The sequence below is a fragment of the Micromesistius poutassou genome (genome assembly GCF_964030765.1).
Source record: "Micromesistius poutassou genome assembly, chromosome: 2".
Taxonomy (NCBI): domain Eukaryota; kingdom Metazoa; phylum Chordata; class Actinopteri; order Gadiformes; family Gadidae; genus Micromesistius; species Micromesistius poutassou.
The window spans coordinates 21,880,054-21,901,358 of record NC_140272.1 but is presented as its reverse complement, the minus strand read 5'-3'; the positions used below and the strand labels follow the sequence as shown (position 1 = coordinate 21,901,358).

The following is a 21,305-nucleotide window of genomic DNA, read 5'->3' as shown; positions in this document are numbered from 1 at the left end:
AAATATTCAACTTTGACCCTGAATCATGTCTGGAGAATGGAATTGCAAGGGTCAGAAATACAGTATCATGCATTAAAACGTAGTCATTGTCCTTTCTTCATATTCGTTCAACCAACAAATACAAAATTCAAATTGTGACTTTCACGAGTTAGATATACATCACACATCAGAGATTGTCGCATTCTACTTTCTGATCATCCTTCCCTTTCTTCCGCCATTCCTATCAGGGGCCAACTGAAGCCATATTTGAATGTTCGATTCAATCTCTCGGTGTCTGTGGCCCCTGAAGCCAGACAATTATGTCTTAGAGCCGCAAAAACAAAAATTTATAAAGTCACTATGGAACAGTGCATAAGTGAGACACATTTCATAATTGGGCCTTTAAACCCCAGAGGTTCTTGATCAACAATATTTTGGACCACTGGCATTACCCTCAAATGCACATGTCTTCAAACAATTGAGGCGCTATTGTGAATAACAATACTTGAGGGACTGATTTCCTCTCAGTGAGCCGAGGAGCTAATGGTCTGGCTGAATACTAAAGTGTTACATACCTTTTCATTAGTTTAGGTGTAGATAACTGCAATAAAAATATGTTCATCTATTTTCGGATTCATAATATAATATTTTCTTTTACATTTTGTGCTTTGCTCTGTGGTCAATGTGGATAGGATATGCAGCTTTATCGTAAATGGTAACCTTGGTCAATATTTCTGTGAATATATGAACTGCTATTCCCAAGAAATGGACATTAGACTTTTTCTTTAACAGAAAGTAGCAGGCTGTTCCATCCATTCCTTCACATAGTGAACTCATCATTGACAAGTGAGAACCATGAGGCAGGTTTGATTGTGAAATATTTACCTTTTTGAGTGGCGATGGAGGCTTTTAGGCTCTGATTCACTTTTACAAAGTATACTATAAACTTAACAATTTGGGACTATTGTGAAGCATAATTTGAACTGATCGAAGAAAAGGCTAAGGAAAATTAAATTGAACTGTTAACTGTGCATCAGGGAACATGGAAGCACTTGCCAATGTGTTTTGAGCGCTATCCAATACTTATTTTCTAGACCAGACATGATCAATCATCTGCACCGCTTGGATGTTAGAAGTTTACCCTGAAGACTATCAGGCCTCAAATACATTAATGCTACCTTGCTTTAGATAACAGAGGTGTGGTTTGATACTTACTCAGGCTACAGATAGCCACCTGTAGCCTTTCCTAAACAAGGCCTCCTACCTGATATAAAAAGTCGCTTCTGGATAAAAGCGTCTACAAAATGACAAGACATCTCAGAAATCAGAATATGTTGCAGAGAATTTTGTAAGAATAGAATCCATATTATTTATGGTTAAATATATAATCCCTCTTTTAACATCCCAATAACAACACAATAAAATAAATGCTGAAGACATCAAACTCAAACTCTTTGATTATTTTAATCTACGGAAGAGGATTAGGGCCACATTTTTTCTTTGAGTTCTCAGATTAAAGTCATAATTCTGACTTTAAAAGACAGTGCTGACAATAAGGTAAGAATTCTGACTTTAAAAGCCTGACTTTATTCTCTTTAAACCCAGAACTAAAAAAAAAGCACAATCCTCTTCCGTAACAAGAAACCCTTGATTTTATTTAGTATTCAAAGTATGGGGAACTGGTTTCAGAAAAGTAATTCATAAACAATTCTTTGCATGTTGCATGCACAGCATGTTCAGTTAGAGGAAGAAGTCCACAGAGGGGGAAACGAGACAAGACGTAATTAGCATGTTGCATAATTGCTCCGTGGTCTGCTCTGGGCTCACTGAAACAGGCCTGTAAAACCAGTGCACACTGAGGCCCTAATTACCATACTGAAGAGCCAGGGGGACAAACACTCCACCAGTTGACCAGCTCCTAGTGTTGGATGCACCCCAAAGGTAATGTGTGAAAGATCATCCACTTATTTTACAGACAATACATTATATAGCAGCAACTTAGCCCAGGATTAAATGGGTTTTGGTCACCAAGTCATTGGGAAATGTCTCTTGATAAGCGAGTGTGTTGGCAGCGGGGAGCTCGATGTACACTATTGGCACATGGCACAGTTTCAAACAGGGGCCGGAGCCAGAGAGAGAGAGAGAGAGAGAGAGAGAGAGAGAGAGAGAGACAGAGAGAGAGACAGAGAGAGAGAAATAGACAAGCAACTGATTTGAAATGAGGACCACTGTTCAGTTATTCAGTTGAGTAAATTTACCACAACCATTCGAGAGAGTGACTTTTTTTATCAGGAATTCCACTGTGTTTTAGCCTTTAGTTATTTAATCCACAGCTTTTTGACCAATTAAACATTGGGATCTGCAACTTGTCTTGAAGCGCATATTGTTTTATCATTGTCTGTTGCCACCAGTGATTTGACTTGCAGTACAGTTACAGTAAAGTCAACAGTGCTCCAGTTTTGGACCATCTGTGCTCCTGTGACAGAGTGACTCACACCTACTCATACTCACGCTCATCCCGGCCTGGGTGAGATTCTGTGTGAGTATTTGCTCATCAAGTGAACAACAACAATTACTGAATAGCCGATTCATCCACATACCCATATCCCATGCATCAAGAGGTTCCCATATGTCCTTCCCACACCTCATAGTCTTCATGTGGCATGGCCTGGTAAGGTGCCCCGATTGGGCTTCACATTGGGATCCATAGGACCCCTCCCCTCTTCACATATTACATAGCCCCTCACCCTACTCCAAATGTTGTGTGGTTTGTGTTGTGTATGTCCTAGTTGCAACACTGGCTGGTAGCAGATGGAGTTCAGTGTGGAGAGGGTCCATGGTCTGATGTGTGAAAGCGCTTGCCACAGCTGACTGTAATTCCAGAGCTCAGTTGGTAACATCTTTCTTACATCTTGTCCAACAGCAGGCCTGTGTGTGTGTGTGTGTGTGTGTGTGTGTGTGTGTGTGTGTGTGTGTGTGTGTGTGTGTGTGTGTGTGTGTGTGTGTGTGCGTGCATGCTGCATGCCTATGTGTGGTGATATGTATGTATATGTATATACATACTACGTACTACCACTCTAAAGTATTCAGTACTTATACTACTATGCTTAGAACAACATTCCAATCTATTCAATCTTTTGTTACTGTGGGTGATGGTGACTCGTCACTTAATACAAGATACATCATAGAAACAAGACATAACAGCACAGATTTATTCATTATTCACACTTATTATTCATAGTCAGTCATCATATAGTATTTAATATTGATTATGCATAAGTGCATCTACTTTGTGAAACAATGATATATTGTAGGCCGGGTATATCAGAGATCACTAATAGAGCCCAAAGGACACTACAGCTTTGTTGTGAAGGCAGACAGTACTTAGAGGGCCAAAGGGAACAACCAATAGGATAACATAACCTTCTAGTAGTCTCACTGCAGCTCTCCATACACAACAGGGACAATTCCTGAAATCACCAGTAGTAATAGTAGTTCAAATATGCTGCTACTCCAAAAAAAAAAAGATATACATCTTAAACAGCCCAAAAATGTCTCATTCTGATAAGAACATGTTTGTATTGTGATAAGAATCTGTAGAGGAAATGATACTAAGGCCCAATCTCTCCCCTTGACGAGAACACTTGCTTTGATTTCCCTCCACAGTAAAGTCCCCTCAAAGAAGGAAGTGAGTGTGAAGATCTCTCCCTATGAAATGGGACACCACTATGTGAAAGCAGATATATAATTAATATTATATAAACTAGCGTAGCGAACGCGCTCCTCTATGTCACTCACAGCATTGATTTATCTACACTACAGGAAGAAGCCTGCTACATCTCCCTGCGACCTACAGGCTTAAAGGATGGAAAACATGACCAAACAAGGAATGTGACAAGAACCCTGAAACGACAAATTTTGTGTCTCAACGTGTCTGCTCTGTTTTTTACAAGTTGTTTGATAATTTCATTGTTCATAGACCAGAGTACAAAACAATTCAATTCAAAACAATTTTGAATTGAAAATATCATCTTTATTAATCCTAACATTATAATTATGTTTCAATTATCATGTTAGTGATAATTGATGTAAATAATATGATGTAAATCCCAATTTACATCATAAGGTATCTCCTCTCCTCCTCTCTCTCTCTCTCTCTCTCTCTCTCTCTCTCTCTCTCTCTCTCTCTCTCTCTCTCTCTCTCTCTCTCTCTCAAGCTCTTTCTATTCAACCATGTCTAACACATGTGCACCATGGACATATAAGTATAATTTTCACACTAAATTCCGTCAAACGTGGCAAGCAGACTCATCATTTTTATTTTTTATTATTAGAACAACACTGAACCCTTGTGGCCGATAATATTACTGTTAAAATAAACGCAGCTCAAAGCAACACCGTGGCAGCAGCGTTAACTAGTTTAGGCATTCTAAACATAGGCCTGTTATCCTATGGTGGTTTCCTTAACTTGGTGAAAATAAACCTAAACTTTATCTATATTTATGAAATCGCATTACAAACTGAGCGCTCAATCATGTTGTTGTTAGTAATGACCACAGAATCTCGGATTCTGAAGGTGATATGTCAGCCAAAAGGGCCTTATAGCCAGGCTTACATTAAAACGTATTGTCTGTATCATTATGTTATCGACTACAATTAACGGGCCGTTGCTGTAATAGCAGGTCTGGGCCTTTACGTCAATGTATAGGAGTCGACGGGTCACGGATGACTAATCTGGTACACTTCTCTTATTCTACTTCCCCATACATTTATCTCTAACGGTGTGATTTTATTTGAGAAAATGGAACGAATAATCACTGAAAATGTAAATCGTTGGAAAGACTCGCCCTCTTAGACAAAACATTCAGATTCGTATTGCTTTATTAGAAAACATATATATGCAAGTACAAAATATGCAAACATAAATGTATGTTTGCATATTAAATAGAATAATATATAGAACAACTTGGCATATAGGCAAATACAATTTTCCATCAATGCACAAAAAAAGTCTAAAGAACTAAGTGTGTATGAATAACTAAGTGTGTATGAATAACTAAGTATGTATGAATAACTAAGTGTGTATGAATAACTAAGTGTGTATGTGTCAAGTAAAGTATGTGAACGTGAAGGCAACAGCTGTGCCCTGGGACCGCGTCAGCGCTGCCTGGCTGCAGCGAGCGTTGGAGACGCTACACTACACCACACCACTGACTACACCACACCACACCACTGACTACACTACACTACACCACTGACTACACTACACTACACCACACTACTGACGTGTAGCAGCGGCTCAGTGGTGACGTGTCTCTCCCTCCCGGTCCTTCTTTTGGCTGCACGGTGCCACACACACACACCGCTGACCGTTCACAGTGGCACCGGGAACACAACGGGGACAGGATCAAGGACATCATGGGGAGTGAGTAGTCGTTTGGATCTCTGCACATGCATTCGTGCACGAAAAACACGTACGGATCGTGTTATTGGACTATTATTGCACGATATATCTCTTTAGCATGTTAGCTTGCTGTTGCTAGCTTGCAGAGTACAGCCTGCTGTGCCTCTACAGCCATCTAGCTGCTAGCTGACGCTAGCTGCTGCTACCAACTTAACGTTTCTAAAATTGGGCTTTGCAAAAAAAAAAGTGTTCATTAACCGTCCAAATAGTGAGATATCATGTTGTAGTTCAGAGTGAATTATAAAGTAGAACATGCTGTGACGTTATTGACCAACAATATGTAATATTGTAGCTCAGGGTAGTTAACGTTAGCAGCCTTTTAAATGTAATTCATTGTGTCCTTCCAGTTTGTATTTAATTGTACTGTAGTACTACTACTGTAAGGACGCATATCTTCAGAGGAATCATTTTGTTAGTGGCGGAGAACAAACCGAGAAGTGGAATAAATAAAGACCTGCCTGCCCTGAACCCCTTTCTGTCAGTCAATCTCACAGATTGACAGGCACGTCTTTATCCGGTTATTATTACAATAAGTTCTGGATCTTTTAAATACTTTTTTCAAATTTATAAAATCGAACAAATCTCAGCTACAGATTAAATAAACGAAACTTCTTGCTTTGACTGACAGGTATGCTACATACAATGATGACGTAGCCTCTGGGGACAAGTTTAGGATGACGAGAAACATCCAACTCGTCGTTGTTTAAAATGTAGCGGTTCTTTGCTTTGTTGTTACTGTTAAACTCAGTACACGATTTCCGAATTGAATACTGGTCTGTTCTTTTTTAATTTAATTGCATTTTTTTTCTGCAGTCAAATTTTTGGAAGTAATCAAGCCGTTCTGCGCGGTGCTGCCTGAGATCCAGAAACCAGAAAGAAAGGTAGGACTCATTTATACTATTTAGATGTCATTTCAAACTACTTCTTACTGTTTTTTTAATGTGTTTAATATAATCTGAAGGTCATGGTAGTTACACCTTTTCTGATTCTTATAATTCTACAGATTCAATTCAGAGAAAAGGTACTATGGACAGCCATCACCCTCTTCATCTTTCTTGTGTGCTGCCAGGTTGGTACCCCCATACATTTTTTTAACATTCAATCAACATTGAATATGTCTTTGATGTTGTCAACGGTCCAAATGAATACACATTGCTCAGGATTGTGTTCCATGCTGTCCCATCAGATCCCACTGTTTGGCATCATGTCGTCAGATTCAGCCGATCCCTTCTACTGGATGAGAGTAATCCTGGCTTCCAACAGAGGTGAATGACCTCCTCACCCTTATCTAAGGGGTGGTCTCCTTGGTACCGGGCTATATCTCCATGTCAAATCCTTGCACAGTCGTATGCATATTCCAACAAACGGATAGGATCGAATTTGTGGCAGCAACCATATCAAATAGCATGGAGGCGCTGAGCACAGAAATAATTATTCTCAGGAACAGTGAGTTGATAGGGATTCCACCGTGTATACTGACGATGTTGTGGCACACAGGTACTCTGATGGAGCTGGGTATCTCGCCCATCGTCACCTCGGGACTGATCATGCAGCTGCTGGCTGGAGCTAAGATCATAGAGGTGGGGGACACCCCGAAGGACAGGGCCCTCTTCAACGGAGCTCAGAAATGTACGCCTTCTTACTGCCTCTCTGCCACCTTCCTCTGAATCCTGAATTACCATCTCGGTAGTATAAATGACCCGTTTCAATGCTGTTTGGGATTTAAGTGACATCAATTCATTTATTGTTCCAGTGTTTGGTATGATCATCACCATCGGACAGGCCATCGTTTATGTGATGACGGGCATGTACGGAGACCCTTCTGAGATGGGCGCTGGCATTTGCTTGGTCATCATCATCCAGGTGAATAAACACTCAGACTACTGCCCTTCTATCGGAATGTAAAAATATCCTGACCGAGGTGTGGGGACTTTGATATTGTTGATGTTGAATGTAACCGCCTGACCTTGTGCTCCTGACTGTGACAGCTGTTTGTGGCCGGTCTGATCGTCCTGCTTCTGGATGAGCTGCTGCAGAAGGGCTATGGCCTGGGCTCTGGGATCTCCCTCTTCATCGCCACCAACATCTGTGAGACCATCGTGTGGAAGGCGTTCAGCCCCACCACGGTCAACACTGGCAGAGGTACGCCCGAAGGAGAAACGAATCGTCCATATCCTTGTTCTCAACTGGAACACATAGAAAGTCTGCTGCGTTATTGTACTGGTCTTTCTCTAATATACAGTATATATATTTTTTTAGGCACCGAGTTTGAGGGTGCCATCATCGCTCTGTTTCATCTGCTGGCCACCCGCACTGACAAGGTCCGAGCCTTGAGGGAGGCCTTCTACAGGCAGAACCTGCCCAACCTTATGAACCTCATCGCCACCGTCTTCGTGTTTGCTGTAGTCATATACTTCCAGGTTTGTGTGTCACTCAAGCCGTCTTCATGCATTATACACCATTATATACCTTTTCAAATAAATTATGCATGAATAAAAGTTCTCTTAAGGTCAATAGGTGAAGTAGAACCAATCCTTTGCTGTGTTTGTAATTCAGGGCTTCAGGGTAGACCTGCCCATCAAGTCGGCCCGCTACCGTGGTCAGTACAACACCTACCCCATCAAGCTGTTCTACACCTCCAACATCCCCATCATCCTGCAGTCTGCGCTGGTCTCCAACCTTTACGTCATCTCCCAGATGCTCTCCACGCGCTTTAGTGGGAACTTCTTGGTCAACCTTCTAGGTACCTGGTCTGTAAGTATACACTGGTTTTTGATGTTTTCCAATCTCTCCGACCGGCAGTATGTTGCATATGTTGCTTGATGTCTGGACCTTATATTATTATAGACCAAACACAGGAATGGGCAGAACGTATGTTGGTGGTTTACTGACTGTTGAACTGGGAGGTGCATTTGTTTCCCATGTTTCTGACGGGATTGGCTGCAGGAGTGTAGGGTTCCCAACGTTTCCAAGCCTCACAAATTGTCTCCCTGTGTAGGACACCTCGACTGGTGGCCCGGCGCGAGCTTACCCGGTAGGGGGTCTGTGCTACTTCCTTTCACCCCCGGAGTCGTTTGGTTCGGTCCTGGACGACCCGGTTCACGCTACCATCTACATCGTCTTCATGCTGGGATCCTGTGCCTTCTTCTCCAAGACCTGGATTGAGGTCTCGGGGTCCTCTGCCAAAGATGTAAGAGTCATTGAGTTTGTTTTAAGTGCATTAAAGCAGTGCAAACACTTGCTTTTTATGAGATTATAATGGTGTGTGTGTCCCAGGTGGCTAAGCAGCTTAAGGAGCAGCAGATGGTCATGAGGGGCCACAGAGAGACCTCCATGGTGCATGAACTCAACAGGTAACAGAAAACGATTAAGCATAGAAACTGTCTCCTAAGGTCTCTTATTATTACTTTTTGCATTTGAACTCCCTGCCAGTACCGTGAGTATCTATTTGGATTTCTCTTTCTAGGTACATTCCCACGGCTGCTGCCTTCGGGGGCCTGTGCATAGGAGGTCTGTCAGTCATGGCCGACTTCCTGGGGGCCATCGGGTCCGGCACGGGTATCCTCTTGGCTGTGACCATCATATATCAGTACTTTGAGATCTTCGTCAAGGAACAGAGTGAAATGGGAAGCATGGGAGGACTGTTCTTCTAGAAAACACCCATCGACCAGACAGACACACAGCAAACTCTTCCTTTTTATCAGTTTTTATTTTGCTTTTATGCAATACAATCATCATCATAAAAAAAAAGAGAGATTCAGAACCCGGGATTCTGCCTTTTTCTTTTCTCCATCAAGTCTCTTCTCCGTGGTGTCCTTCAAGGGTACAGGAGCGTTCCAACTGGAGAAGATGGCTGGGTGGCGTTTTTCCGTTCCAAGGTCCGGCATAACGTTGTGTTTATTCTGTATTGTTCCCGATGTTCATCCGTCTACAGGCTGCCTTGAGTCCCCCACGGTCTTCCCATGCTGAAGAATGCCTAAAGCACATATGCGAGAGGTAGTGTCACAGACTGGCCTCAGGGGTCGTTCATTGCAGCTCGTTAAATGAACGCTCACGACGGTTACACCATGTGAATGGAGTGCAGAGTCATATCGTAAAGCACTGAACTTGGACATTTTGTGGGAGGAAGTGAACAGAAGCCATGTCACACTCATTTCAGGTCATCAGAAGCCAAGCCTGAGATTTCTTCGAGGAACGTAAACGCCAAGTAAAGCTACCACTTGTAGAGCATACCTGGGATGGTTTTTATTGGAATCTCTACGCTGGCTTCTAGCAATTTATATTTTACCTTTGTATTTGTATGTTTTAAAGAAACAATGGACTATGTTTATTATCGGGCCGATCTTAAACAGGGGCACACCGCTTGCTGGTTGTCTCTGGGTCCTAAAGGGATGTTTGTCTGTGTCGTCATGCTCTTCTATTCTGACAGATTCGCCGCACAATACTGCCCAGATATGGCTGGCTGAGGGTGGGTTTGGTAAGGATGAAAGGGGGGTTCATTTTTGTTTTTACTTTCTCTACCAGACATAATTGTTATTAAAAGAAAAAAAGTTTTTTTCAAACGACGTGTGTCTTTTTGGTTCCATATTCAGTGCACAGGTTAAACTCTTTTGTGCTTCCTATTCCATTCATTTAGTTGAGTTCAGCTTTATCAAACCCATCAAACTTACTGCTTTTAACTCCTATAATGGGGGTCAAAAATATCCCAGCACGCATCCTCATTGTGCTTATGGAGCCAATAATGTGCAACATGGTTTAATATAAATTATTGGTCTGTATGTCTGTATTCAAATATCTAATGTTTTGAGTCCAAAGTTGAACTTCTCTATGACGAAAATACGTAAGTTATAAAATACATACTTATATACTATACTATAGTATATACTACAATGTTCCTTTATGTTCCCTTGGTGGCTGTACATAGTCCCATCCCATTGGCTGTATGTACCGCTGACGTCAGATCCCGTGACGTCAATCTTGCGCGACCCGATTCAGTCGCGTTGACAGGTCAGAAGGGTAGCAGTTGTCTAAGAACTGAGTGGCTAACCAATGTAACGACTTTAATTGACAAAGTAGCCCACGAAAGCATCGGCTCCTGCAGAAGAGTGTCGCAGGACATTGATAGTCACCGGGATGTCGTACTGCAGAGAAGAAGGTAACGTGATCTGAGTGGGTTTCATTCATTTCAGAGCTGAATGTCATTGAGGCGCCTCCATGCTGGTGGTATGTAACGTTGTCTGGTCTGCAAAGTGGGCCGAGGGGAAGCGAAGTTTTGTGTTCCCCTGTCTTGTAGGAGGACTATCGACCATGTTGATTGTAATAAAAACACAAACCAACCAGCTTCATTAGCTCGTTATAGTGCATGGATCAGGGGGTAGGCTCTGCTCACCTTCCGGTCCACACTGGCCCAGGAATAGGTCTCTGAATTTGTTGCTTGACTCAAGTACACGTCATGGCATTTAATTATACTTCATACTTCAGGAAGTCATTCCTTTAGAGACGACATCACGGGACGTGTCCTGATAATATTATCTTATACTCCAAAGAACCGTATTGACAATATATTATCCCCCAGGCAAAGATCGCATCATCTTTGTGACCAAGGAGGACCATGAGGCGCCAAGCAACGCTGAGCTGATCGCAGATGACCCCAACGACCCGTATGAAGAGCAAGGTATGAATAACTGATGCTCCCTTTGCTGATCATTTGTTTATTTGCGATTTAAAGGGGAATTCACCCCTAAAACAACATTGTGCTCCAACACTATATTTCCTCGTATATTTATAGGTGATTTTGCTGCAATTGAATAAACTAACTCCAAATTAAAAAGTACATCCTTTTCCACCGATACACTTCCGATGATTTGACGCGTTATCAAATCAGCGGAAGAAAAATGCACGACTCACATCGCTCGGAATTATGGGGAAAACATTTTCGCGACGTCGTAAAGTTTTCGTGAACGACACCTCATGACGCACTTATGATTCTACTTCTGTTAGGCAACGGCGGCCAGATTTTGTTAACAGAGTTGCCCAGTAGGTGATGTATGATTTACTAGTGACTTTACTATTGATTGACGTTGTTACCGTCTGTTGGCATCGACTTTGCTCAGTTTTAAACGTTGTGTGCTGGTAAACCAGCTCTAGATAAGGGCAAGTGTAGCCTTCCATACAGTGGCAATACAATGTACTTCTCATAAATAAAAGCAAAAGGATAGTAGGTGATAGGCTACAAGGAAATAAAGGCATGCAAACTTGAAACTGATTCTACTAAGTTAGGCTACAAGGAAATAAAGGGATGCAAAAGTTCTGTTTAGCTCTGACTGTTTTTCATCAGATAAAAAAAAAACCTGCTGTGAATAACTTTTAGATTCCCAACGCAGTGCACATGAACGGTCGCTGTCGGGAACACGCGTAAGCGTCATCACTGGCGAGCCGTCGTTATCACCAGGACCATGAACACGCCTTAAGTTCTGAATGGGGGCAGGTCACAATGAATGGGGCCGAGATGGTTGACAGTACAGATGATAGCGCTCTTTGGTTGACAGCGGGAGAGGAGATGGAAGACGGATCGGATCCTATGTTTTAAAACATATAGGGTACAGATTAATAAAGGCCTGCATGAGACTCGTGTGGTCCTACCAACAAAAGTAGAAAAATATAAACCCAATGTGCTTACATTGATCATGTTTTAAATAAATAATTCGCTTATTAATGATAACGCAAAACATTAAAATAGGGACACATGGACGACACACACAAACTTAAACTCGCAATAAACGGCAGGCGTGTTAAACAACCCAATAAATCCAACATACCTTGTAAGCTTGTTCAATAATAAGAGAGAGGAGACGGCAGACGGATCTGCGCAGCCCTTTAGGACAGCTGGGTGGTTTAACACGGTTGTTCTTTTTCGCCCATCGCACATCTTTCCCCTAGGCTTGATCCTGCCAAATGGAGACGTGAACTGGAACTGCCCGTGTCTCGGGGGCATGGCCAGTGGGCCCTGTGGTTCCCAGTTCAAGGAGGCGTTCTCCTGTTTCCACTATAGTAAGGAGGAGGTGAAGGGCTCCGAGTGCATAGAAAACTTCCGTAGCATGCAGGAGTGCATGCAGAGGTACCCGGAGCTCTACCCCCAAGAAGAAGACGGTGAAAGCAACCCCCCCCAGGGGCAGTCGGGCCCCGCCCCTACTACTGACTCTACTCCTCCTGCCTCCGCATCCCAGTCTGCCCCCTCCTCTGACAGTGAAGCACCTTCAGAAGGACAGAACGCCAGCTAAGAAGAGCCCCTCCCCCGCCACGGCCCCCCTCTTATCTCTGTACGACGTCTGGCAGAGACCACTCTCCAGAGAGGCGACAGCGGTGTGTCTGTGGTGCAACACGTCCAGACATGTCGTCTGGTTCAGAAGAAGAAACACGTGACCAGGATTGATGGATACTAAATGAACCCTACAGTGGAGCTGGCAATGCAACACCAAGACCAGTGGAGTGGTTTTATCGTAGATGGCTTTGTCTGTTCAGTTCTTAAAGGTCACGCGGTTATACGTTTTACATTGAAACAGTTACAGGAAAAAAAAAAGATCAATGACAATTTATTTTGATGTCTTTGTCAATACTTCAATCAGTTGATGAGTTTCTTGTCCATTGTGTGTTAATTATCCATGTGCTCCTGCTTTCCACTAGATGTTTAATATGACGCTTGGCCCATCGTCCCATGAGTCTTAATATACTTGTGGAATCTTTACTGTTGTCCGGTTTTTGCATAATTGTGCATTTCTGAACCGTTGAGTTCGTTGTTGACATGCTTCACTGTAAAGTTTAATTCACGTTCCATCTGAACAGACCAAAGTCTACTGAACCTTTTTGGGCAACAAGAACTGTTTGGGAAAATATTGTCCATGTCTGAATTGAGAACCATTCAAATGAAGGTTTTTTGTGATGAGTACTGATGTGTAACCGGGTGAATTTCAGATTTTGAATTAGTGACGTGTGTCATTTGGCCATGAAATTACCAAACAATTTTCTGTGGAATATTCAGTGTCTCACTGGTATCTTCCTGCACTTGTAGCCCAACCCCTTTGCCACAACATTATCAAACAATGCTGTGTCCTATGTTTCTGCAACATTGATGGTCACCTAGAAAGCATTGTGAAGTCATCATGGCTCAATATAAATGCCCTAATGTATTGCACATTACAAGTTTATTTTCTGGGAATGTATGGATGAGACTCAGAAAGGGTAACCATTGAATTACCTGTCATTCACGCCTTAATGGACAACACAGTTCTTTTATATGTAATCCACATTAAACTTAAATTGACCAACATCTGCCAACAACTTTATTTTCTTGTGCTGCATGCCTCAAACTTGAAGGGATCCAAGGAAATGGAAATCTGACAGGTTAAAAGTAAATTCATTAATTATAACAGCCTCATGTGTTCGTAAGAGATCCAAATAACATTTCCCCTCTCTTCCCCACTTGAATAATTCACTGTATTCCAAAAACATAGAAAAAGTTTATTAGTTATTTTACATCCAAATCTCAATTTAACTACGTCTGAAAAATGTTCTGCATCCACCCTTTAATATAAGAGGTTTCCGCACGCCCTCATATAAAGCCTGCAGCAGGCTGACAAACAGCTGGCCACTGTATCACAATCCACTCCAAAGCCGGTTGGATCTCGTCCTCCTCTGCCCTGTGTTAATATCATGCTTTACCTAGAGATACATTAGGAGAGTTACATATTCTCACTTCACACAGCCTGGTAATAGGCAGGGACTTTCAAAGATACACCCAGTACCAGCAACCAAAGGTGGAAGTAGATCCAAACAAAGCGACCAGTGCTTAGTGCCCACTTGTTTTTCATCCCTGTATTGTCCACTGATTCCGTATGACCATGTTGACAACCCTCATCTTTGTGTATGGTTTAGGACTGTGGGTCATGGACATTCATGCCTGAGGCCCTTTGCTAGGTTCAAGCCTAGTCTGGGTGTCCAGAGTGCCACCACACTCTGCAAAGTGACTAGTAATCGGCCAGTCGCGGGGTCCTCCGGGCCAGCCAGAAGATAATCCATACCTGGAGAAGGGATGCAGTCGTCGTCATAGTCAAAGGTGCTTTTGTGATATATACAAACAAGTAGTTTGTTCTATGTCAAATAACACAGAACATAGCTAGAATGTGTCCACACCCGCAGGGCATATGCTTTGCTTTAAAAACTCAATAGACCATATATACACCATAAGGTTGTACCATAAAGACTGACATCACTGCCAACGTCGATTGGACAGCAGTCTCCCAACACATTGCTGTCACATGGTAGATCACATGATCAGTTCACCGGCGTAGTGGACCTACCTGGGTTGAGGATGGGACAGGTGCAGCCGCGACTGGTCCAGGTGAGAGGGTAGACACTGACGGTCCCCAGAGACAGAGGCACCTGTCCAGAACGCAGGACCTTGCGCACCTTGACCTGCACCTCTGCATGGCTGCCCTTGTCATGGGCGGACAGCACACTGATCCTGATCACTGCAGTGAGACACACACAGCGCACAGACAACAAGATACATGGGGAGTTACTTAGAAGTTATTTCCCAACTCCTGGTATGTTTAGGGTTGCAAATCGCATGCATTTCCCTGGACCAATAGTTGAAAACATTAACACTCAATCAAGTTATCATTAATAATTAATTAATAATTAATCATTAATAATTAATAAAGATACAAGACAATGTCCATTTTAAGTTTTATTAATGTTTGAGTTTTATTTAAACTATTATTATTAGCTATTATTTAAACTATTCCAGTGCCACATGAGTTATGTGAAACACACAGCACTAACAATATCAGCAAACCGAATAACAAACAATGAGCCTCTCGCCCAAAATGGCTGCACTCCTCTGCCTGTCCTTGAATAGTAAACGTAACAACGTCCAAATGGGGCACAATTACTGCCATTTCAAGACAACAAGGAAAACCAAAGCAAACCCACCTTTTAAGAAATTGTACATAAAACATACATTGTCGATTAAGACATTTTGAAACAGTTGAATTCTTAACTTAAGCAATTAATTGATTAATGGTTAATCATCAACATCCCTGGTTCATAGTCACGCTCCTTACCATAGTCGTGTTTGGCTTTACAGAGGTCAGACAGACTCCTCAGCTTCCTCTGCTTACAGGTACACTTCCCTGTGAGGGACAATCAGGACATTACAACAATGACTCATAGCGCCATCATACCTGCTCTACCAGACCCCCGGAGCGGCAGGGTTACCTGTGGAGCGCAGGGCGGAGACGGCCAGGTCCTTGGGCCACCCCGCCTCCCCTTCGTGGGTGAACATAGGCTCAAAATCAGGGATTCTTCCTCCAATGGGTACGTTGACAATCTGATTGTCTGCATAGCTGCTATAATACAAAAGATACATATGATCAACTATTATTTTTTATACTTTTTTTTTCGTTCATTCTGTATTAGAATGACATGCGTCGTGTCGTAAGCAGATTGCTCTTTTTTTTCTTACACCAAACTACATCTTGAGAACATATTTGTTGAACAGTAGTGTTGACTTCTGTGAGCAGAGTGACATTAATAGCCGATCAGTAAAGGCCTTTGCTCCACCTGTCTAGGCACTGGCCGGTGTTGGGGTCGCAGGCCTGGGGGCAGACGCAGGGCTGACAGCCCGCCGCGCCCAGGCCCCAGTGTCCGGGCATACACTGGCTGCAGCTCACACCTCCCACCCCAGCCTTGCAGGGACACTGACCACTTCTAGGGCTGCACCAGGGCCCCTCCTCTCTGTGCTGCGGCCACAGAGAGCCCCGGGGGTCACACCAGCACCCTGAGGAAGAAGGAAGGAAGACTCATCGTCGACTCATCAACAGCGCCCCTGCTGCTGTCAGCATGTGCAGTTGCACATAACCACCTGCAGAGGGAGCCGTTGAATAACTGATTCCCAGAGCAGTACGTTATGTCCTCCATCACAATAACTTGTAGGTTAATAGCTTGATGCTTAATAGCTTGACAACACAACATTCAAAAGTCTGATCAAATCAGTCAAATCAAAAACCCTTTCTCCCTGACCGACTAAAGGAACGCCACCCAATCACTGCCGACTGCCGTCGCTTACGTATGCACGCGTGGGGTGAGTTCAGGGGCAGGGACGGTTGGCGGTGGTAACCATGACGACAGCGCTGACACCGGCGCCCCGCGGTGTTGTGGCGGCAGTCGTTACACACGCCCCCGCTGGTGCCTTCGGAGGACAGCCACGCCCGCTGGGAGAAGTGGCAGCTGTCCGCATGGCCGTGGCACTCGCATCCTGAGGGGGGAGAGGACACAACAGAAGACACGGGTCATGTTATGTCTTATGACTGCCACTTCCACACGTGGGTACTGTGATCTGGATGCTACACGAGTGAAGTCATCAACCAAACATTACCACTTTAAGCATTGCGGGTCTCTCAGTTTGCTAATAGTAGAGGGGCAGAAGGGTGTAGTGGCTAGGGTGTTTGACGGCCAGCCAAAAGGTTCAGCGTTTTATCCACAGTGTCTACCTATAGCCCTCCTTGTGAGGCTTAAACCCACCTGTTCCTTTATTATTATTATTGTTAATGAAAAAGTATCTGCTAAATAAGATTATAGTAGTTAATAATAAAAAGAAAGGACATATTAGTCAACCAACTGCCACTTTGAGAGGCAGCGTGTTCAGATCGGAGCAGTGAGTGTGAGCTCTGTGAGGGTGAGCTCTGTGAGGGTGAGCTCTGTGAGGGTGAGCTCTGTGAGTGTGAGCTCTGTGAGGGTGAGCTCTGTGAGTGTGAGCTCTGTGAGGGTGAGCTCTGTGAGGGTGAGCTCTGTGAGGGTGAGCTCTGTGAGGGTCCACTCACTCTGACAGGCGTTGGCCGCTCCACTGCTGCCATTGGCCGGTCTCCAAGGCTGATCGTTGTAGAGCAGGGAGCACCTCTCACAGTGGTCCCCCGCGGTGTGGTGACTGCACACACACCTCCCAGCCACCTGGGGGGGGGCACAGCCCAGCCGCTGGTCACTAACATCCAGTCACTTATGCCGCTTTTCCACCGACAGTACCAGCTCGACCCGCCTCGACTCGACTCGACTCGCCACGCCTTTTTTGCGTTTCCATTGGCAACAAAAAGTACCCGGTACCTAGTACCGGGTACTTTTTTTAGTACTACCTCCGTCGAGGTTCCAAGCGAGCGGAGTAGGTACTTTTGTGTGACGTAAACAGGCTGCTGGCAACTGATTGGCCAGCGGCTGTAAACGGGAATAATCACTCAAAGTTAAGTTGTGTCCGGCGTGGTTGGAGTCCACGGACCCGCTCCCGAGGGGGACACTGATCAGCGTTTCACCGTGTGTGTCGCTCCTTTCATGGGGCTAGAGTTAGGCTGTGCGTGTCGGGCGTGGTTATGTGTGTCCGGCGTGGCTGGAGTCCACGGACCGGCTCCGGAGGATCAGCGTTTCGCTGTTTCGTTTTTGTGTCGTTCCTTTCCCAGGGCTCGAGTTTCGCCTCCATCAACGTTACCGTATGACAACAATAGACACGCAGTCATTGCGCTTTTTATTTGATTTTAATTCCCATCATAACCTTTCTCGGGAATCAGGAAATAGTCTTGATCAGATTCAGATTTCCCGGGAATCGTGTCTCCTGTGATTAAAAACTAATGACGACCCGCCCATGTTGGAGAGGTTCTTTTCTACGACCCGCCCACATTGAAGACGTACTTTTTTAGATGGAAACGCAACGTGCCTGGAACCAAACCGAGTCGAGGCGAGGCGAGTCGAGTCGAGTTGAGCTGGTACTGTCGGTGGAAAAGCGGCATTAGTTACAACCACAGAGGGAACGGGCAGGAAGGGGCGTAAATCACCGTCACGTGGCCGCTGTAAACATGCGGTAGGTCAGCGAGCTATGTCGGATTATTAGACGTATTACACATACGCTCCACAGCTGGAGAAAACATCTGCACACCTGTGTTGTCAATCCTGTAAGCGTTCATGTGCCAATGCAATAACCAAAAGACAGACACACACGCACGCATACACACACACACACACACACACACACACACTGTGAGTATTTCTCCTCTACTCCATCACAACAACTCGTTCCTTGGTTTCTCACCACGTTGCTCTGCTGGAGCCCGCCCTGGCTCGCGTTGTGGGACACACAGTGCTCCGCGTGGCCGTGGCACAGGCAGGTTCCTCTGGCCAGCAGGGTGTAAATGGAGTAGTAGGGTGCTGAGACGGGATCCTGCGTCGCCGTGGCAACTGGGGTTGAGTTGGATGGTCTCCCCCACTCCTCTGGGGCGGGGCAGGTCTGAGCCTTGAGGAGTCTGACGCGGAGGTTGGTGATGCTGAGCCGGGCGAGGGTCTCCGGGCTGTAGGGGTCGGTCACCGTGATGCTGCTGGAGCTCAGGGTCCGCACTATCACCTGGGCACAGAGAAACCAGTCACACCAGTCTCAATCCCCCTTTTCTGCAGCCTTCCTGCGAGCATCCTTGAGCAAGAGGCCCCTACCTGCACCTCAGGGATGTTCCCTTTGGATAAAGGCATCTGCTGGATGACCAAACAGTCTACGATGGTCTTAAAATCTTCCATGGCTCATGATGCGTCCACTCACCTCCCCACCGGTGCAGGGCGTAGCCTTGCTGTAACGGGACGTACAAGGGGCCCCGGGCTCCGTGACATCGTCCAGGAGACCAAACTCCAGGCTGCAGTTGTGGGCAAACAGTTTGAGGGTCTCCCAGGTTCGTCCAAAGTCCCCCGAGCGCTCGACGGCCAAGGCCCTGGGCCGTGGCGAGCGGAACCGCAGGACGACATGGGACAGGCAGAAGCGAGTCTCTAGATCCAAGCGGATCTCATCCCGCTGAGCGTGGGGAGGGACTGCGCCCGACGCCCACCAGGTACCCGGGTGGGAGAAGGGGTCGTCGGCCATGTGTGCGGGGGGATGGGGGTCTTCGGGGCAGGGGCCCGGGCTCTGGAGGGCCCCTGGGTGGCGCGAGGGGCATGGCCGCTGCAGGTGGGGGGCGTCTCCATAGCAGCCTGTGAGGGTGGTCAGAGTCCGGCCGCTGGCCAGGTTCCCGAGGGGCGGACTGCAGGCATGACCCGCACACCTGGAGGCTGAGGAGGGAGGGAGGGTTATGACCCAGACACCTGGAGGCTGAGGGGGGAGGGAGGGTTATGACCCAGACACCTGGAGGCTGAGGGGGGGGAGGGTTATGACCCAGACACCTGGAGGCTGAGGGGGGAGGGTTATGACCCAGACACCTGGAGGCTGAGGGGGGAGGGTTATGACCCAGACACCTGGAGGCTGAGGGGGGAGGGTTATGACCCCACACCTGGAGGCTGAGGGGGGAGGGAGGGTTATGACCCAGACACCTGGAGGCTGAGGGGGGGGGGGGGGGGGTTAGGACCCAGACACCTGGAGGCTGAGGGGGGGGGAGGGTTAGGACCCAGACACCTGGAGGCTGAGGGGGGGGGGGGGGGGGTTATGACCCAGACACCTGGAGGCTGAGGGGGGGGGGGGGGGGGTTATGACCCCACACCTGGAGGCTGAGGGGGGAGGGTTATGACCCAGACACCTGGAGGCTGAGGGGGGAGGGAGGGTTATGACCCAGACACCTGGAGGAGGGGTAGGGAAGGGTTAGGGGTGACCTTCTAGAGGAGACTGAAGAGGAACAAAGGTCTTCAAGGAGAATCATTCTAGAGCTCCGGGTGTGTTCTAGGTAGAGATGGTAGGGATCGTCTCTCGGGTGTGCGCAGGGCCGGCGATCGCTATAAGCGAACTAGCCGTTTGCCTTCCCTCTAGTGGCGCCCTTAATTCCCACTAATCATAGAACTAGAACAACAAGCGAAATAAAACATGTTTATTAAACATGAGCATCCTAGGGCGCCCCCTCAGCCACACATTTACTTATCAAACAAATTGTTCGATTTCTAGGTCTAAACTCGTATAATTTGTTAAATATTCTTCAGCATCCTTCATAGTATTTTTGTATACAATTCATTAGCGGTGACCCTTTTTGCTTATTTTTACTTCCACAGTTTTATTTCTACAGTTAATAAAGTTAATTTTATGTTAAATATTCTTGAGCATCTTTAATTTATGTATGGAGGTAGATCATATTTGAGCCATATTTAGCTTTTTTTAAGATTCCTCACATGAGCACCTTTACACTTTATGGCGTTCATCCATACTTTAAACCAGAATTTGAGTGTGTAATAAGTTATTTAAAATAATTTAAAATAACATTGTTAAATTGCAATGTAGTATAGTATGGGGTGAAAAAACTGCTAAATAAAGTAAAGGTAAATCAGTTAATGTGTCTTCAGTGATGTTTAGTATAGTAATGTCAATTAACAGGGCACTTAACAACACTTGCTATGGGAAGGGGGGCGCAAAACTCAATCTCGCCTGGGGCTACCAAAGGGCTAGAGCCGGCCCTGGGTGTGTGCGTCAGTTGTGCCACATCAAATATGTAAGCCTACATGCTTGCTACGACGTCTGGTATTACCGCCATGGAGCAAAAGCTTTACAGATACATACAATACATGTTTAATAAAACAGATATTCAACTGTTTCCTTTAGATTATGAGTCCTACCTTTTCCCCATGGGAGCTTGAAGAGTCTCTCGTTGCATTAAAACTCACAGAATGGTCTCCATAAAGCTATCAGATTAACAGCACGATTGGCCTATTAACCGTGGTAAGATAAGATAAAGGCTAGACGTTTAAACATTCACTACAACAAAAGCAAACATTAATAGATAAATAAATATCCCATCATTTCAATATGGTTTGATCAACATTAAACAAATAAAGTAACCGAATCCACATTACCTTCCCCGGTGCGCAT

At 45.2% G+C, this 21,305-nt stretch overlaps 3 protein-coding genes across 3 annotated transcripts; 2 read left to right on the top strand and 1 right to left on the bottom strand.

Annotated features, from left to right (window-relative positions):
* The first annotated feature begins 5,256 nt into the window (after window positions 1–5,256).
* Window positions 5,257–10,001, top strand: LOC311338625 (protein transport protein Sec61 subunit alpha). The gene is made up of 12 exons (XM_084463914.1): window positions 5,257–5,404; window positions 6,257–6,324; window positions 6,447–6,512; window positions 6,630–6,708; window positions 6,941–7,072; window positions 7,197–7,306; window positions 7,432–7,585; window positions 7,703–7,863; window positions 8,000–8,197; window positions 8,442–8,633; window positions 8,720–8,796; window positions 8,910–10,001. The coding sequence occupies exons 1-12, from the start codon at window positions 5,398–5,400 to the stop codon at window positions 9,094–9,096; spliced, it is 1,431 nt and encodes a 476-aa protein (XP_084320040.1). The 5' UTR covers window positions 5,257–5,397; the 3' UTR covers window positions 9,097–10,001.
* A 447-nt stretch (window positions 10,002–10,448) lies between these two features.
* Window positions 10,449–13,767, top strand: chchd4a (coiled-coil-helix-coiled-coil-helix domain containing 4a). Its single transcript, XM_084464030.1, has 3 exons — window positions 10,449–10,598; window positions 11,019–11,117; window positions 12,383–13,767. The coding sequence occupies exons 1-3, from the start codon at window positions 10,577–10,579 to the stop codon at window positions 12,721–12,723; spliced, it is 462 nt and encodes a 153-aa protein (XP_084320156.1). The 5' UTR covers window positions 10,449–10,576; the 3' UTR covers window positions 12,724–13,767.
* A 390-nt stretch (window positions 13,768–14,157) lies between these two features.
* LOC311338257 (netrin-4) lies at window positions 14,158–21,305 on the bottom strand (the record flags this gene model as incomplete). The annotated part of the gene is made up of 11 exons (XM_084463486.1): window positions 14,158–14,161; window positions 14,400–14,520; window positions 14,800–14,970; window positions 15,565–15,633; window positions 15,719–15,846; window positions 16,064–16,280; window positions 16,569–16,757; window positions 17,323–17,449; window positions 18,573–18,881; window positions 19,071–19,570; window positions 21,290–21,305. The coding sequence occupies 11 exons, from the start codon at window positions 21,303–21,305 to the stop codon at window positions 14,158–14,160; spliced, it is 1,851 nt and encodes a 616-aa protein (XP_084319612.1).

What these genes read in the sequence shown, in the direction of transcription:
- LOC311338625 (XM_084463914.1), top strand. An exon ending in CTTCAACGGAGCTCAGAAAT is followed by an intron (nt 7,073 to 7,196) that starts GTACGCCTTCTT and finishes TTATTGTTCCAG; the next exon opens with TGTTTGGTATGATCATCACC. An exon ending in GCTTGGTCATCATCATCCAG is followed by an intron (nt 7,307 to 7,431) that starts GTGAATAAACAC and finishes TGACTGTGACAG; the next exon opens with CTGTTTGTGGCCGGTCTGAT.
- chchd4a (XM_084464030.1), top strand. Translation starts at nt 10,577, where the DNA reads ATGTCGTACTGCAGAGAAGAAG. An exon ending in GTCGTACTGCAGAGAAGAAG is followed by an intron (nt 10,599 to 11,018) that starts GTAACGTGATCT and finishes ATTATCCCCCAG; the next exon opens with GCAAAGATCGCATCATCTTT. An exon ending in CGACCCGTATGAAGAGCAAG is followed by an intron (nt 11,118 to 12,382) that starts GTATGAATAACT and finishes TCTTTCCCCTAG; the next exon opens with GCTTGATCCTGCCAAATGGA.